The 19,071-nt window shown below is 40.2% G+C and overlaps 1 protein-coding gene and 1 long non-coding RNA gene across 3 annotated transcripts in view; one reads left to right on the plus strand and one right to left on the minus strand.

Annotated features, from left to right (window-relative positions):
- The window catches only part of MRPS9 (mitochondrial ribosomal protein S9), a 61,524-nt gene extending 55,441 nt beyond the window's left edge, over positions 1–6,083 (minus strand). Inside the window, exon 1 of one of the 2 annotated variants that reach the window (XM_515671.7) lies at positions 5,185–6,083. In XM_515671.7, the coding sequence (XP_515671.1) occupies positions 5,185–5,319 (135 nt within the window). In that variant the 5' untranslated portion in view covers positions 5,320–6,083. The remainder of the gene's footprint in view (positions 1–5,184) is intronic. The other variant, XM_016949213.4, reaches the window with a different exon arrangement.
- LOC746383 (uncharacterized) overlaps positions 4,871–19,071 on the plus strand; it is a 104,074-nt gene continuing 89,873 nt past the window's right edge. Inside the window, exon 1 of the long non-coding RNA XR_127150.7 lies at positions 4,871–4,957. This is a non-coding gene — a long non-coding RNA (uncharacterized LOC746383). The remainder of the gene's footprint in view (positions 4,958–19,071) is intronic.

Below are 19,071 nucleotides of genomic sequence, written 5' to 3' on the forward strand. Positions count from 1 at the left end.
AGATTATTCGGGACTATAGCTAGGTCTTCTCAACTATAACCAGCGAAAAAGAACTAATTCCTCCTGGGGAAACTGGGATACTACTATGAAGGGGAAACGGATACTATGTTAAACAAATAAGAAATCCACTTACTTAAACAAAATTTACCATTTACATTAATTCTACAACCTGTTATAAATTAAGACACTTAACGTACTTACCAATCAAATAAAACTCATAAACCCTGTTTAACTCCCAATTAAAATAAACCAACTATAAAAAGCTGCTGTTGGGACATTCAGGGAAATTTGAACATGAAATAGGTAATAGATGATAAGAAATTACTGTTCATTCTGTTAGATATGGCGGTGGCAAGGAATCTATTTTTTTAAAAAAAACCTTTATGTTAGAGATGCATATTCAAGTAACTATAAGTAAAATAACAGAATGTCTGGGGTTTACATTAAATGACTCTGGGGGGTGGGAGGGGAGAAATAAAAACAAGACTGGGAAATTATTAATAATTGTTGAAGCTGGTTGATGGATCTGTGGAGTTCATTATATTATTCTATTTTTATATGCTTGGTTTTGCAGAATAAAATTCTAAAAATAAACTACTTTACAAGTTCATTTAACAAATCTGAGCAATTATTATAGACCAGGCTCTGTATTAAATGTTAACAGAAATAATTGTAAAGAAGAAATGAGTGATGTTAAAGTGAGAATGTTGCCATAATGAGATAAGAAAACAAAACATAGTAAAGATGCAGTTTTCTTTAAGCTAATAATCCTATCTGACAAAAAGAATGATACAGCAGGTGTTCAGATGTACCCACATGTGCACACACATAGGTACCCATATATGCCCACACATAAGAACCATAGAAGAAAGACCTAAATACATGAGAGAGACACTTAGATAACAAGAAAATAAGTATATGTGGGTTTTCCACTGTTGTAGGCAGCTTCCAAGATGGCTCCCAGTGAATCTGCCGCCTGCTGTTCTTCTCTCTTGCTTACCTTTTCTTCATCAGCCTGAGGGAAGCCAGATGTGCTGAGCTGCCCTAGAGGCCCATGTGGCAGGAGCTGAGGGAGGGCTCTGGCCAACAGCCAGCAAGGACCTGGGGCCTTCAGCCCGACAGCCTGCAAGAATCTAAATCCTGCTAACTACAACACTGAGTGAGCCTAGAAGCAGACTCTCCCCACCCACAGTGGAGCCTTGAGATGACTGCAGCCCTGGCCAATACCTGGACTCTTGCCTTACCAGAGACCCTGAGCAAGAGGAACCAACAAAGTGTGCCTGGAGAACCCTGACCCACAGAAACTGTAGATAACAAATGTCTGTTGTTTAAGCTGCTAGGTTTTAGGATAATTTGTTATGTAGCAATAAATAACTGATACATTCATCATCCTAATTACAACAATGAAGCATAGTACAAGAAAGTTTACTTATCTTGTTTTACAAGGAAAAGAGAGGTGGGAATGATAGTAGCATTTATTATCAAGCTCTTATTATATAAGAAACGTATAAATTGCCAAATAAAGACAGTGTACATTTTAATGTAGAGGTATTTTTCATAATTACAGCAATGAGGAACACACTCAATTCTATCCTTACAAGGACAGGATTAGATCTCAAAGGGAACAGTTTATCCTACCAAAGGGCTTTTCTGTCGCTAATAAACTGGGATTAAAAATAAATATATTCAAAAATTATCAGGGGTAGGGCATAACTAATTTACAGAGCTGTACAGAGCATCTGATACAAATTCAAGTCAATTATACAATTTGTTTTTCAAAGCGTTTTTTAGCCATTTGTCAAAAAAAATGTATTAAGATCCTACTAAAGCAGATCAATAGAATGCTGTGATAAATACAGGATATTATAACCTCCAGAAGCATGAGAGATTAAAAAAAAAAAAAAACAGATACTTTAGACAGAGACAGGAATGTGTTTACAGTGGAAACCAAAATATAAAGGGCCAAGCCATTTAATGTCATTGATCACTTCTCTGGCAGACAGTCTAAATTAACAAAGGCATCTTGGCTTGGCAAAAACTGAATATTTAAGCACTAGGAAAGTGTTCAGTAGTAGAGAATAATTAAGAAAACACCCTATTAGTGTTTTGTAGAAATATTTTTCAAAATAGCAATTGGTCTTTTGTTTTTCCTTATTATAAAAATCACAAATATTATAGAAAACCAAATTAGCATTCCTATATTAGCTATATTGATACAGGATTTATGAATTCATGGGTAACCTTTGTAGTACAGCATGGAAGGAAACTGTCAACTGCTCATAATAATGCTAACACTATTTTCATTTGTGACAGGTAAAAAATTCAGCTACCTTAGCATAGCAAAACAGATCATACTGATTCCTGCCAAACTTTCCAGACCTGTCTCTGCACCATTCTCTCACCAAAACCCTATGCTATAACCAATTGTTGCTGACAAAGCCCACTATTACTCAGTACATCTCTATGTCCTTATGCACCTATTATATCTTCCTTGAATAGAATAGCTTTCTGTTTTCATATAACTCCTATTTGCTGCTAAAGACGCTATTTTCCTTTGCCTCCTCTGGGAAGCTGCCCATGACAATCCTCTACCTGGTCAACAACTCTAGTCTGACTCAGGCATGTTACTTCTGTGCTCTTCTGTATTTACCTCTGTAAATATCACAGTACACCATAGATCCCTGATATTCATGGATATACAATCTGAAAAGTTTGGCCATTCATAAGACTGCCTCTTCTGCCCCAAATTTGGGACACTCAGACATTTGCAATTGTATTGAGGCATTAATACAAAACATGCATACCACAAGATTGCTATGCAAGAGGTAGTCTGCTAGTGAAGGTCTCAACTGAGAACCTAGGAATAGCTTAACAAAACTCGCTTCTTTTTCCTTATTGTAACAGTGTTTCTCAAACTTGTTAAACTGTGACCCATTGTAATATCTACTGTTTATATCACCACCTAGTATACATTTACATATATAAACAAAATGCAAAAATACTCTGCATGAAATGCACTTTATTATTATTCTATTCTCCCACACCCTTCAAGTTTTCTGTAACCTCTGAAGAGATTTTGTAATTAAGGAAATTAAAAGTTGAACAAACAAAAGACCAGGTATAGTGTTTTGTCACTCATTAAGTGATTAAAATTTTTATTATTTTATAAAACATGGGCTACCAAGAGAAATCTATCTATTAATGTTGGAGGCAGAAGTGAAAAAATGTTAAAGACAGATAAGCTCTGCACCACGATAAAAAAAAAAGCTTTATCAATGTCTTTAGGTATATGTATGCAATCATAAGAATCTAAAGGGGGGTCAGCTAAGTGTTTCAGTTATATCTGAGCTGTACTTCATGTGGTAAAATATATGCTGTAGTAGTATTCAGGAATCTGGGGATTCAGCCATTTCAGGACCATCCCTTAAGAGTGCTAAGGGTGGATACTATCTTGTAATTGTTTGACTTTAAATTGTTTACTTCACAGTGCCTGGCTCAGGTAAAGTGCTCAGTAAACATTTGCCATATGGGGGAAAGAGGTTGTTTCAAGAGTGGTCAAGGAGATGAAAATTAAAGTAACAGGAGAAATCATTCTTCATCCATTTTACTAAACCAGTACTTAAGAACTAGACCAGATGTTTACTGAAACTTTATTAGTGCAAAGAAAGTAGAAACAAAGCAAATGTCCATCAATTGTTACATTAACTTTGATATATTCTTATTATGGAATAGTATGCAGCAGTTAAAAATGCTTTTAAAAACATAATAGGGGACCCTGAAGGATTTCTACTTTACAGTATACTGCATATGTACAAGAGAAAAGCAAAAAGTAAAATGCAATCAAATATGGTACCATTTTTTGTAAAGTACACCTGTGCATGTATGTTTATGCATGATTATAAGAACATGGAAAAAACATAGAAGAATAGATACCAGGAGGGACAGCAAGTTAGCCATCCCCCAATACACACATTAAATGTCAACAATAAAAATACTCTGTATGATATAGTCCCTCTCATAATCATGCGTATGTAGCAAAGATATACTTAAAGAAATGCATGAAAAAATAAAAATTTCTAGCACATTTTCCAGTAAGAAAAAAAAAACAAAACAAATGTCCACATGAATAGATACAATGGACTGGTTGATCTAGGTTAAAATATAAAAGAAAGAACATATAAAAAGATGGGTTTTTTTTAAATATAGTTTTTAAAGTATGGTATTTGACTTTCCTGCAATAATTGGTACTGGTTATCACTCTCCCTCCTTGAAACATTCACCTGTTTTCCATGACACCACACTGGCTGGTTTCTCTCCTGCTTCTTTGGTCCCTCATTCTCAATCTCTTGGGGCCTCTTATTTCTTATTTGTCCTTCAGGGCCCTGTCCCTCTGCCTACTCCTCAGTACACTCTCCCTAGGTAATTTAATTTGTTTACAAGGCCTCAGTTACCATTTACAAGGTAACAGGGCATTTCGAAATTAGTTCTCCTCCTGAGCCATAGACTTGCCTATCTGTAGACCTACTGGAAATCCCAGATGCATAAAACATAATCCCAAACTAAACTCGTTTCTTCCCTCTCAAATCTTTTTCCTGCTCTGAGATCGCATGTCAGTAAACTGGCATCATCAGCCATCCAGCTGTTGACTCCCCACTTCTCTCTGGATTAAACGAAATGTACAAGTTCTGGCCTGCATCTTTCCATAGAGGGAGATTCGGGAAAATTAAGAAGCCAGAAATCGCGCAGATTGAAGGCACTTTTAAAAAGTCACTGTCCTCTACAAAACGTGACTTTCTCCATTGTCTTCCAGGCACCTGCAGGAATCCAATTCCCAGCATTCTTCTCTGGCGCGGCCCTCCTCCTCCCTAGACAGCAGGGCAGGGTAGGACTGGACCCAACGCCGACCCTTAGCTCAGCAGCCAAATGAAGGAAGAGGTCGCTCCACTTCTACCTGCAGGTAAGTTCCCCTCGCTGCATCCCGCAAAAAAACAAGTAACAACCTCCAGAGCGGCTACTGCACGCCAATACCCACCTCCTCACCCCCCAACCTCAGACCTCCACTAAATACCTAAGACCCTAGGGTCCCTGCCTGAAGGCACGCGAGACGCTGGGGGAAGGTGTCCGCGCTGGCTCCACATCCTCGCGCGGCAGAGATAAGCCGCTTCCAGTCTTCCCAGGCCTTACCTGGGATCTGACATTTGTTTGCAACTCAGGGGCCGCGGTTTTCCAGAGGCCTTGCTTCCGGGCGAGGCTACCCCTACCCCAGAGAAGAAGCCGGTAGGAAACTGCTCCGCCGTAGAACACACAGGGCGCCGCCATGTTAGCTGTGGGAGTTCCAGGACCGGAGGGGTGAGAGGGCGGGGCCTAGAGACGGCGCAGGCGCTAATGGCGTGGGGTTCCAGAGGCTGTCCTGTGCAAGAGCTTCTCGGGCCTTCGGATCAGGGGGCGTGTCCCGCGATCCGCGACAGCTCGTCGCTGATTGGGTGCATGGTGTCCGCAGGGCGTATCCGACTCCACCCTTGCTCGGTGTCGACCTCAAGAAGGATCGCTGGTGGGTCGTTTATCTCGGCCTCTTTCTCTTCACGTCCTGAACTCAGTCTCTTCGGGACTCACTTCCACGCTCTCCTAGTCTCTTTGGCACTCACATCCATGTGGCGCTTTAGCCAGCCCTTCCTTCCCAGCCCCCCTGCTGCACCTCGAGCCTGCTCTTCCTCCACCTTGGCAGGGCGGCCGGGGACCCAGATGCCCTCCAAGCCTTGATTCCTGTCTGCCTTATCCTAGTAGGGGTTTTCCCCTCCTCTAACTTTCCAGGTTCTTCTGGTTCCAAGTCAAGACTCTCCTGCAGCAACTGTCAAACCCCTCTCGGTTCCCTGGCACTCCCCTGCGTTGTTTCTTAACTGTATAATGCACAGGGTAAACCTTAAACCGGTGAGGTCAAACACTACCTTTCTCGTTTTTGCACGCCCCTCCCTAAGCGATGGTACTAAGCCTTACTTGAAACCCAATCAGAACTGATTAATTGTTGAATAGAGATGAGTATGTCTTGCTTTCTGAAACTTGCGTGCTCCTGGCAGTTAACTCCCAGGTTGCTTTCTACGAAACACATATTAAATGATGTAGTAACGCACTTTAAAAGGGTTTACACACACTTAGATTTGAAAGGTCAGTAAAAGTAAAACAAAATCTGAGATCATACAAAGTTGTCAAGCAAATAAATGCCATCTACTATCACCATCATTTCACGAAACAGAACTTTTTAACATTAAAAAGGTAGAATGACAGAATTTCACAATAAAGAAAAATCTTTTAAATGGAATACATTTACTTGTATAAAATGCTCATCCTGTTGTTCTTTTTGTTATTAGCTTTTAGACTAGCAAAAAATATCTTGAGAAATTGGCAGAGGTCGGAGGACTAAACTCTGATTTTTTTATCTTGCCCAAGATTCATATCTACAGGATTTGGGGAGTCATGCCCTACAAATCATAAATTCTTATTAGATGGGTTTTACTTAACCCTATATATGGTGACTTACTTTCCAACCTGACTCTGGCATAACATTAAGAGACAAGGAAGAAAATCAAAATATTTTACCCCAAAACATGTTTCTTTGCCATATCTTGAAATGGCCCTGCAAAGCTGTCCTTGGAGGGGTGGGATACGCATCTGTAAAGAATCTCTATTAACATAGCTAGATCTTTTTCTTCCAGACCCTCCCAATCCTAAAGAGATTAACTAAGATCTGAATAGGAAACATTTGTCATCCATTGTCTCTAAGGGCAGCCACTGTAAGACTTACAGAGAACTTTGGTCTCCACAATCTTTATCTTAAACTGAACATTCCCTTTCTATCAGTCCCAGGTCTTTCTGGACCAAACCAATGTATTTCTTAAATGTGTTTGACTGATGTCTCATGCCTCCCTAAAATGTATAAAACCAAGTTGCGCCCCGACCACCTTGGGCACAAATTCTCAGGACGTGCTGAGGACTGTGTCACGGGCCATGATCACTCATATTTGTCTCAGAATAAATCTCTTCAAAATATTTTACAGAGTTCGACTCTTTTTGTCAACAGATGGATAAACTAGCATTTGGGAATCAATACTTTATTTATTTATTTATTTTATTTATTTTGAAATGGAATTTCGCTTTTGTCGTCCATACTGCAGTGCAGTGGTGTGATCTCGGCTCACTGCACCTTCTGCCTCCCGGGTTCAAGCGATTCTCCTGCCTCAGCCTCCTGAGTAGCTGGGATTATAGGTGCCCACCACCACGCCCAGCTAATTTTTGTGTTTTTAGTAGAGACAGGGTTTCGCCATGTTGGCCAGGGTGGTCTCGAACTCCTGACCTCAGGTGATCCGCCCGCCTTGGTCTCCCAAAGTGCTGGGATTACAGACGTGAGCCACTGCTCCCAGCAAAGAACCAAGACTTTATAGCTCATTAAAATAGATGTCTTTAAACAGCAGTTCCTACACATTGTGAGATTATTTAAAAAATTTTTTAAATCTTAATTGTGGAAATTTAACCAAGTAGAAAACAGTAAGTATGTGGAAGCAGGATTTATACTATTAAAAAATTATTGATATTGGACCATATAAGAACTAAGTACTAAAATTAAGGTTAGGAGTGGTGGAGATTTTTCCCTTTTTTGAAATTCATGTCACAGTCCTTTACTAGCATGTAGTCATTCACTGCATTATGCAGTTTCAGTCAACAATGACCTTCACATAAGACAGTGGTCCCATAAAATTATAATAGAGCTAAAAAGTTCCTATCTCCTAATGACCTTATAGCCATCAAGACATCATAGTAAGGGAGGATACCACCCCTCATATTGTCTTAGGCCCAATTTCTCCCTCCAAAGAAAGAAGAAGTACAAACTACAAGGCAGAAATGGAATCCACAGGGAGATAGCCCAGCACTGGGCCCTGGGCCTGGTAGTTAAAAATCAACCCCTGACCTAACTGCTTGTGTTATCTAGAGATTTCAAACATTGTATGGAAAAGCATCGTGAAAATCCCTGTCCTGTTATGTTCCATTCTGATTACCAGTGCATGCAGCCCCCACTCACGTACCCCCTGCTTGCTCAATCGATCATGACCCTCTGATATGGATCCCCTTAGAGTTGTAAGCCCTTAAAAGGGACAGTAATTGCTCACTTGGGGAGCTCGGTTTTTGGAGACGTGAGTCTGCCAATGCTCCCAGCTGAATAAAGCCCTTTCCTTCTACAACTCGGTGTCTGAGGGGTTGTTGTCTGCGGCTCGTCCTGCTACAATAGTACAACGCATTGCTTACCCATTTGTGGCGATGATAGTGTAAACAAATCTATGCACTGCCAGTCCTATTAAAGGACATACAATTATGTGTAATACATAATACATGATAATGAACTATGTTACTGGTTTATTTATTTACCAGGCTATACCTCATAGTTTTTATTGTTAATTTGGAGTCTACTGCTTCTACTTATAAAAAGAAAAAGTTAACTGTAAAACAAACTCAGGTAGATCCTTCAGGAGATATTCCAGAAGGCATTATTGTCATAGGAGCTCCATACGTCTTATTGCTCCTGAAGACCTTCTAGTGGGACACACTGTGGAGGTAGAAGACAGTGACATTGGTGATCCTGACCCTGTATAGGATAATGTGTGTGTTTGTGTCTTTGTTTTTAACAGACAAGTTTAACAAGCTAAAAAAAAAATTAAAGAATGAAAAAAGCTTATAGAATAGGAATAAGAAAAAGAATATAAAGAAAGAAAATGCTTTTGTCACCTGTACAGTGTGCTTGTTTTAAGCTAAGTATTATTACAAGAGTCAAAAACTTTAAAAATATTAAAAAGTTTATAAAGTTAAAATAAGCTAAGGTGAATTTCTTATTGAAGAAAGGTAATTTTTTAATAAATTTATTGTAGCCTAAGTGTATTGTGTTTGTAAAGTCTACAGTAGTAAACAGTAATGTTCTAGGCCTTCACATTCACTTACCACTCACTCACTGACTCACCCAGACCAACTTACAGCCCTGCAAGCTCTGTCCATGGTAAGTGTCCTATGCAAATGTACCATTTTTACCTTTTATACAGTATTTTTACTGTACCTTTTCTATGTTTAGATACACATTTACTTACCATTGAGTTACAGCTGCCTACAATATTCCGGTAACATGCTGTGCAGATTTGTAGCCTGGGAACAATAGGCTGTACCATACATCCAAGATGTATAGAAGGCTACACCACTGAGATTTGTGTGGCTACACTCAATGATGTTTGCACAGTGACAAAATCACCTAATGACACATTTCTCAGAATGCATGATCGTACAGTAAAGCAAACGTAGTATATTTTCCACCTCTGGGAGCAATACTTGTACTCCTGCATTAAATTTCCTGTGTAACCTTTGAATTTGGGAACAAATGCACTGCTATGTGTTCACATTAGGTTCATAATTTGGAGACACAGGAAAGATTGAAGTGTGCTGATTAATCTTTAAATTATGAAAAAAGGGGGCCGGGTGCGGTGGCTCATGCCTGTAATCCCAGCACTTTGGGAGGCTGAGGCGGGTGGATCACCTGAGGTCAGGAGTTCAAAACCAGCCTGGGCAACATGGTGAAACCCCGTCTCTACTACAAATACAAAAATTAGCTGGGAGCGGTGGCACATACTTGTAATCCCAGCTTCTCAGGAGACTGAGGCAGGAGAATCACTTGAGCCCAGGAGGCGGAGGTTGCAGGGAGCCGAGATCGCACCACTGCACTCCAGCCTGGGCGACAGAGCGAGACTCTGTCTCAAAAAAAAAAAAAGAAAGAAAAGAAAAAAAATGTACTTTACCAAATGGCTAAAGCTTAGATTCTTTTCGCTTTGTTCTCACTTATGGAGCACCTATTGTAGGCATCGGGAATCCTAGGTCCTAAAAATCCAATATAGTGGGGTCATGTCTAATGTGAGGGTTTTGTTCTAAAGTCAGCTTGTTAAATGAACATCAGGAAAATCAAAATGTTGTACTAACACCAAGTGTTGTTGAGATGTGGGGTAGCAGGAGCTATTAGATGCTGCTGATACTAGTGTAAATTGGTACAACTCTCATGAAATCAACCACATAACTAGTAACCTATTCAACTTAAGATGAGCACACCCAACAATTCATCAATTACATTCCTAGATATATACCCTGCAGAAGGTCTTGCACAGTGCATCAGGAGACATGCATTAGGATGTTCATAGCAATATTTTTTTTTGGTAACAACAAAAATAACTTGTCTGTTGATAGGAGGATGGATGGATAAAGGAGCACCATACAGCAATGGCAATGAATGAACCTTAACTATACATATGAATATGGTTGAGGTAGAGCAAAAGATAGGAAGTCACATATGCATAGCCACAGTAGGATTCCATTTACAAAAAATAGGCAAAACTAAGCAAGATATTGTTTTTTATCTTTAGATGACTGCCAATGTTTTTTATCTTTAGATGACTGGTGGATGCATAAGTGTGCAACTTACCATTATTCTTGAAATGCTACATACTTGTTTTATATACTTCTGACAGGAAGAGTTGTTTTTCACCTTGCATCTGTCTCTGACTCACACTGAAAGGTATGGCAGGCTGTGGCACCAATGTAAATTGGCACAATTGTAATTTCTTTCTCCTGTGTTCCTCATACCTCATTTCCTTATTCCTTTATCACCTCTTCCCCATCCTCCTCCCCTCTTCCTACCTAGTGAGCATAGCTAAATGATGTAGTCCTCAAAAAAATTGATGTGCCCTTGCTCTGCCCTGCATTACAGGATTCCTGAAAAGCGTCCCTGGAGCTGCAGAATTTTGGGGATCAATACAAAAATCTAAGCTTAGGAAAAAAACACAAAGACTTACTGGTTTCCACAGACAAGTGAGATCTTCAGAGAACATTGGGTCAAAGATTACCAAACACTGAGTGGTTTATGAAAAGTGCCTTAAATGTGGACCAAGAAATAAGGGTTCTCATCTGACCCTGCCACAGAATCACTCTGACATTTGCATGTCATTTAGCTTAGAGGAACCTTACATTTCTCACCAGTGTAATCAGGGAGTTAGATTAGACCAGTGATTCTCAAAGGGTGGTTCCCAGAGCAGGAGCATCAGCATTACCTGGTTAAACTGTGTCCAACAAAAAGATGGTAGAGTCCCACCTGCTATACCTCCTAATGTGACTTTACTTGGACATAAGGTCTTTACAGAAATAATTATGTTATATAGAGCGATTAGGATGAGCCCTAATTCAATAGGACACATCCTTACAAAAAAGGAAATTTGGGCACAAAGTCAAACACATAGAGAGGGAAAGCAATGTGAAGATACAGGAAAAAGATGGCCATCCTCAAGCAAAGAATCACTCAAGGCTACCATAAGCTGGGAAAGAGACCTGGAACAGATTCTCTCTCACAGGCCTCAAGGGAAATCTATCCTGTTGACATCTTGATCTTGGCTCTCTAGCCTCTAGAAATGTGAGACAATAAATCTCTGTTGTTTAAACCATTTAGTGTATGGTACTTTGTTACAGCAGACTCAGGAATACATCTAGTGTATGGGCTTTAAAAGTCCACTGACAGAGCAGGATCATTGCCATCTTGGACAAGCACGGCCATTTTAAAGTTCCACTTGATCAAAAACCACCTAAATCCAACCCAAAGGGCATCAGTCTAATAGCTAATGTGAGCATGACCATAAACCACAAATGACATCTCCAACCAGAAACATTCCAACCCTAAAATAAACCCCTCCCCGACCAGAGACATGCCAGCTCTGAAATAACCTCCCCTCCAGCCGCAGAGATGTCAGGCTCCAAGATAACCTCCCCTCCGACCAGAGACATTCCAACCCCACAATAAACTTCTCCACACAGAAACATTCCAACCTGTGATAAGCTCTCTGCCTGAACCCTTAAATACATTTAGTCTGTAAGAGAGAGTATGCCTGACCAAAACTAGCCAGAAGCCCCTCTCAGGTTTATTCTCTAGAATAAACCTGTCTTTGACTGTTGAGCCACTTTTCCTCTGTCTTTAACTCTTACATCCACCAATTTCTTTGATATTTCTCTCTTCAAAAGGTAGAACCTTTTTTCCTGAGCATGAGCTGAATTTAACAACCTGTCTCTGAAAAACAGAAGAAAGTGGAAGTCTTGGTGTATAACTTTGGATACTAGTTACAAAAATTCTGTGGCTTCCTGCTTGCTCTCTTTCTCTGCTGAAGGAACTACTCTGGGAGAACTCAGATGTCATGCCCAAGACAGCCCTATGAGAGGCCTACCTAGTGAGCATTCGAGCCTTTTGCTGACAGCCATGTCAATAAGCCATCTTGGAAGTGGGTCCCCCAGCCACAGATTTCTGTGACTGCAGCCTCTGTCAACATCTTGCTTGCCACCTTGTGAGAGATCCTGAGCCAGAACCACTGATTTCAGGCACTTGGACCACAGAAACTGTGAGATAATTAACATTGTTTTAAGCCACTGTATTAGGCTGTTCTTGCATTGCTATAAAGAAATACCTGAGACTGAGTAATTTATAAAGAAAAGAAGCTTAATTGGCTCATGGTTCCTCAGGTTGTACAGGAAGCATGATGCTGGCATCTGCTTGGCTTCTGGGGAGGCCTCAGAAAACTGAGAATCATGGCAGAAGGTAAAGGCAGAACAGACACCCAGAGCAGGAGGAAGACAGAGAGGAGGAAGATGCCACACACGTTTAAACCACCAGATCTCCTGAGAACTCACTCACTATTGTGAGAACAGTACCAAGTTCATGGTCCTAAACCATTTGTGAGAAATCTGTTCTCATGATCCAGTCGCCTTTTACCAGGCCCACTTCCAACATTGGAGATTACAATGCAACATGAGATTTGGGCAGGGACATAGATCTGAACCATGTCAGCCTCTAAAATGTGGGACAATTTGTTATGCAGCAATAGATAACTTGTATACCTGGGAACTTGTTAGAAATGCAAATTTTTGGGTCACTATAAAAACATAGTTTCTGGATGTGAGACCCAGCACAAAGCCCTTCGAATAATTCAAGATTCTTATTTTGGTTTGTTTGTTTTAGTTTACAATATTTAATTTATTAATAGGTCAGATTTCATTATATTTAATTCACTGGCAATGTTCTTTTCCATCTTGTTCATCTGGCAGATTCCTATACACTTTTTATTATTATTACTGTGATAAAAATATGTAACATAGTATTTACCATTTTAACCATTTTTAAGTATACAATTCAGTGGCATTAAGTACCTTCACTTTGTTGTAGAAGCATTGCCACCATCTATTTCCAGAATTTTTCCATTCTCCCAAACTGCAACTCTGTACCTATTAAACACTAACTCCCGGCTGGGCACGATGGCTCACGCCTGTAATCCCAGCACTTCGGGAGGCCAAGGCGGGTGGATAACCTGAGGTCAGGAGTTCGAGACCAGCCTGGCCAACATGGTGAAACCCCATCTCTACTAAAAATAGAAAAATAAGCTGGGCATGGTGGCACGTGTCTATAGTCCCAGCTTCTCGGGAGGCTGAGGCAGGAGAATTGCTTGAACCCAGGAGGTGGAGGTTGCAGTGAGCCGAAATCATGCCACTGCACTCCAGCCTGGGCAACAGAGCAAGACTCCAGATTAAAAAAAAATAATAACAATAATAAAATAATAAATAAACACTAACTCCCCAAACGCCTTTCTCCAGCTCCTGACACCCAACATTCTACTTTCTGTCTCTATGAGTTTGACTGTTTTATGTACCTTATATAAGTGGAATCATATACGATATTTGTCCTTTTGTATCTGACTTGTTTCACTATGCATAATTTTTTTTCATTTTGCCATTTTTTTCCAACTTTTATTTAGATCTGGGGGTACATGTGCAGGTTTGTTATATGGATATATTATGTGATGCTGAGGCCTGAGGTATGAATAATCCCATCACCCAGGCACTGAGCATAGTTCCTAACAGGTAATTTTTCAGTCCTTACCCCCTTCCCTCTTTCCTCCCTCTAGTAGTCCCCACTGTCTGTTGTTCCCAACTTTATGTCCATGTGTACCCAACATTTAGCTTCTACTTATAGGTGAGAACATGAAGTATTTGGTATTCTGTTTCTGTGTAAGTTCACTCAGGATAATGGCCTCCAGCTGCATCCATGGTGCTGCAAAGGACATGATTTTGTTCCTCTTTTATGGCTGCATAGTATTCCATGGTGTATATGTACCACATTTTCTTTAGCCCTCCACTGTTGGCAGGCATCCAGATTGATTCCATGTCTTTGCTATTGTAAAAAGTACTGCAATTAACATACTGTCTTTTTGGTAGAATGATTTCTTTTCCTTTTGATATATACCCGGTAATGGGAGTGCTGGGTCAGATTATAGTTCTATTTTTAGTTCTTTGAGAAATCTCTAAACTACTTTCCACAGTGGCTAAACAAATTTACATTCCCACCAACAGGTTATAAGCATTCCCTTTTCTCTGCGGCCTCACCAACATCTGTTATTTTTTGAGTTTTTAATAATAGCCATTCCGACTGGCATGAGATGGTATCTCATTGTCATTTTGATTTGCATTTCTCTGATGATTAGTGATGTTGAGCATTTTTTCATATATTTGTTGACCAGTTGTACGTCTTCTTCTGGGAAGCGCCCGTTATGCTTTTGCCCACTTTTTAATGTGGTTATTTGTTTTTTGCTTGCTGAATTATGTTTCTTATAAATTTTGGATATTAGTCCTTTGTCAAGTGCAGTTGTGAAAATTTTACCCATTCTGTAAATTGTCTGTTTACTCTGTTGATAGTTTATTTTGCTGTACAGAAGCTCTTTAGTTTAATTAGGTCCTACTTGTCAATTTTTGCTTTGGTGCAATTGCTTTTGAGGACTTAGAGATAAATTCTTAGCTAAGGCCAATGTCCAAAATGATATTTTCTAGATTTTCTTCTAGGATTTTTATAGTTTGAGGTCTTACACTTAAATCTTTAATCCCTCTTGAGTTAATTTTTGTATACGGTGAAAGGTAGGAGTCCAATTTTATTCCTCTGCATATGGCTAGCCAGTTATCCCAGCACCATTTCTTGAATAGGGATTCCTTTCTCCATTGCTTATTTTTGTCAGCTTTGTTGAAGATCAGATGATTGTAGGTGTGTGGTTTCATTTCTGGGTTTTCTATTCTGTTCCATTGATCTATGTGTCTGTTTTTATACCAGTACCATGTTGTTTTGGTTACTGTAGCCTTACAGTGTAGTTTGAAGTCAGGTAATGTGATGCCTCCAGCTTTGTTCTTTTTAGCACAATGTTTTCAAGGTTCATCCATGTTGTAGCATTTGTCAGAATTTTCTTCCTTTTGAAGCCTGAGTAATATTCCGTTGTATAGATATACACATTTGTCTACTCATTCATCCACTGGTAGTCACTGGGGTTGTTACCACCTTTTGGCTATTACGAGTTATGCTGCTATGAACATAGATGTACAAATATCTGTTCAAGCCCCTGCTTTCTGTTCTTTGGGGTATATACCTAGAAATGGAATTGCAGAATTCTTGTTTTTAAAATGGCCAGATTTTTAAACTCAATCCTCACAGCAAGATACCCACAAAAGATAGCTTGAGTGGTATTTAAATCTACAACTTGAAAAGTCTCTAATTATCTAGGCCGGAGGTCCCCAACCCCTGGGCCATGGACCAGTACTGGTCCATGGCCTATTAGGAATCGGGCCACACAGAAGTGGGTCAGTGGCAGATGAGCCAGCGTTACTGCCTGAGCTTTGCCTCCTATCAGATCAGTGGTGGCATTAGATTCTCATGGGAGTGAGAACCCTATTGTGAACTGCATATGCGAGGGACCTGGGTTGCGTGCTCCTTGTGAGAATCTAACTAATGCCTGATGATCTGAAGTGGAACAGTTTCATCCTGAAACCTTCCCCCAAACACCATTGGTGGAAAAATTGTCTTCCATGAAACCGGTTCCTAGTGCCAAAAAGGTTGGGAACCGCTGATCTAGACCACTCCCAGCTAAATAAATATATACGGGGTAAGAAAATGAGTAATGTAAATTTCACTGAAATTTAAAAGTATTTATTAGAGGTAATTTTAGTATATAATTGCTATATATTAAGCTTCTATACTATTCAAAATGGAACCTGTCCTAGCCTACAAGTAAATCTATCCCAAGATGCATATATTTTACCATGTTAATTGAATCTTAATAAAAAACAAATACAGCAAGTATCTTCTTTGATTTTTTTTCACTGTGCTCAGCATGGACCAAACCCATACACATATGCAGCTCTTTAACTATGAGCTGTCAATTATGTTTGCTATAAAAGATACAACACTTAGGGAGCTGTCAGTCAATGAAGTTGTGATGCTTGAAGCATCATTTCTCCAAGTTTAGCTGTCAAAAGTAAAACAAATTTACATGAAACCTAAAGGTAGATTGATCATACCACTTGCTGTGCATTGAAAATGACTTCGAACATACCCAGGTTCAGAGACAATATGCTTAAGGTCAGTGTTTCTTTGGCCATGTTTGTAATTACTTTACATAGACTTTGTCATTATTATTATTTTTTAAAGTGCAGGCCAGGCACAGTAGTGTGCGTTTGTAGTTCCAGCTACTTAAGAAGGCTTGACCCCAGCGGTTTGAAAGCAGCCTGGGCAACATAGTGGGATCCCATCTCAAAAAGCAAACAAACAAACAGCCCCCTAAAAGTGCTTGTAGACAATGAAAGTAGTTGTTGTGAAATGGTGATGGGATTGTGAGTGCTTCCTCTATTTGAAATAATAGTGTGTAGACAATTTCTATGGTGTTATGGACATCTCTTTCACTCATGGATTTGGAGTTAATGTGGCACTCCCCTGTGATGAACAGAGTACAGGTAAAGAAGATCTAGCAAAAGAGAACTGAATGACCACAATTATAAACTGGATTTATTCAGGATACCAGGACTTTCTGAATGAAAGAAATGAACGTGAATAAGGAATATAACTAAAATCAATAAAATCATTAAGGGCATGGTGAAAATAAATAAGACTTAATCAAATTTCAAAAACTAGAACTGAAGTTAGGCTGCTTCAAGCATAAAAGAGAGGAAGTACCACATTACACAGCAAGGAGGCAACTTAAAAATCACATTGTCCGTAAGAAGTGGATGCAGTCTGAAAATACAAGTCAGTAGAAGATGGTAATTCAGATCCCAAAAATAAGAAACATTCTGAAGTGGGTAATTTTCATTCTTTTTTTTTTTTTTTTTTTTTTGAGATGGGAGTCTCGCTTTCGTTGCCCAGGCTGGAGTGCAATGGCATGATCTCGGCTCACTGCAACCTCCACCTTCCAGGTTTCAGCAATTCTCTTGCCTCAGCCTCCCAAGTAGCTGGGGTTATAGGCACCTACCACTTCGCCCGCCTAATTTTTGTATTTGTAATAGAGATTGGGTTTCACCATGTTGGCCAGGCTGGTCTGGAACTCCTGACCTCAGGTGATCCGCCCACCTCGGCCTCCCAAAGTGCTGGGATTACAGGCGTGAGCCACTGCACCCAGCCAATTCAATTTTCATTCTTAATCTTTTTTTAAAATTTATTTATTTGTTTTTATTTTTAGATGGAGCCTCACTCTGTCACCCAGGCTGGAGTGCAGTGGTGCGATCTCGGCTCGCTGCAACCTCCAACTCCAGGGTTCAAGCAATTCTCCTGCTTCAGCCTCCCGAGTAGCTGGGATTACAGGCACACACCACCATGCCCATCTAATCTTTTTTTTTTTTTTTTTTTTTTTTTTGTATTTTTAGTAGAGATGGGGTTTCCCCATGTTGGCCAGGCTGGTCTCAAACTCCTGACCTTAGGTGATCCACCTGCCTTGGTCTCCCAAAGTGCTGGGATTACAGGCGTGAGCCACTGCACCTGGCCTCATTCTTGATCTTTTGAGGAAGCAAAGGTAAGAGCGACATATCTCTTGTGTCTCCATCAGAGAAAGAGTATTGACTGAGAGAGACCATGGGATGCAATTCTAAGAAATACAACAAAGAATAACATAAATTATACATATATGTGCATATAAACAACACACATTATATATAACATTAAAAATTTTCAAGAACATTATATAACATTCAGTGTCCAGGCGTGGTGGCTCACGTCTGTAATCCCAGCAATTTGGGAGGCCGAGGTGGGTGGATCACCTGAGGTCAGGAGTTCAAGACCAGCCTGGCCAACAAAGTGAAACACCGTCTCTTCTAAAAACACAAAATTAGCTGGTGTGGTGGTGCATTCCTGTAATCCCAGCTACTTAGGAGGCTGAGGCAGGAAAATCACTTCAACCCGGGAGGCGGAGGTTGCAGTGAGCCGAGATTGTGACATTGAACTCCAGCCTGGTCAACAAGAGTTAAACTCAGTCTAAAAAAATAAAAATAAAAATAAAAATAAAAATAAATTCAATGGCATTAATTGAGCACTGTACTGAATACCTTAAAGGTTTAATCTCTGTTAGTCATAACACTGTCCCTGTGAGGAAGGTACTGTTAGTATCCTTGCATTAGATGTAAGGAGGCTGAGGCACCTCCTAGTCCTAGCCCCTCATCCTCGCCTTCATCCATGCCCTCTGCTCTATGTAGCCCTTCTCTTCAGGGACCCAGCTCACTTGTCCTCCTACTTCAGCACCCAAGTCCCACTGGTTAACTCTGCCCGCTGTTCTCATAGTTATCACCTCCGGCTTCTCCTGTGTAAGGACATGAGATATTTGTCTAGGTTGCTTTTTAGAAGTGAAAATCTGGAAACCCTTCAGCTATGGTTTGTATGACCTGAACAGTGTTTTGGGGGTGTGTGTGAAATTTAAATGTGGATGCTATGATTGATCACACAACGTCCCTTCACCATGTACCCAGCACCCGTGGTGTGTTCCCACGTTCATATGACAGCCTTGCTTTCTACAGTGCCTATCATGATTCAACACATGCACACTTGACAGATGCAAACATGAACCCCAGAATTGTTGACGCTTTGCCTACTCAATGAGGGATCAGAGTGCTGGGGCTCTAAGACCCCCAGGATTCTTCCAGGAAGGCCAACTGGGGGACTGGATATTT

The sequence above is a fragment of the Pan troglodytes genome, chromosome 12, assembly GCF_028858775.2.
Source record: "Pan troglodytes isolate AG18354 chromosome 12, NHGRI_mPanTro3-v2.0_pri, whole genome shotgun sequence".
Classification (NCBI taxonomy): domain Eukaryota; kingdom Metazoa; phylum Chordata; class Mammalia; order Primates; family Hominidae; genus Pan; species Pan troglodytes.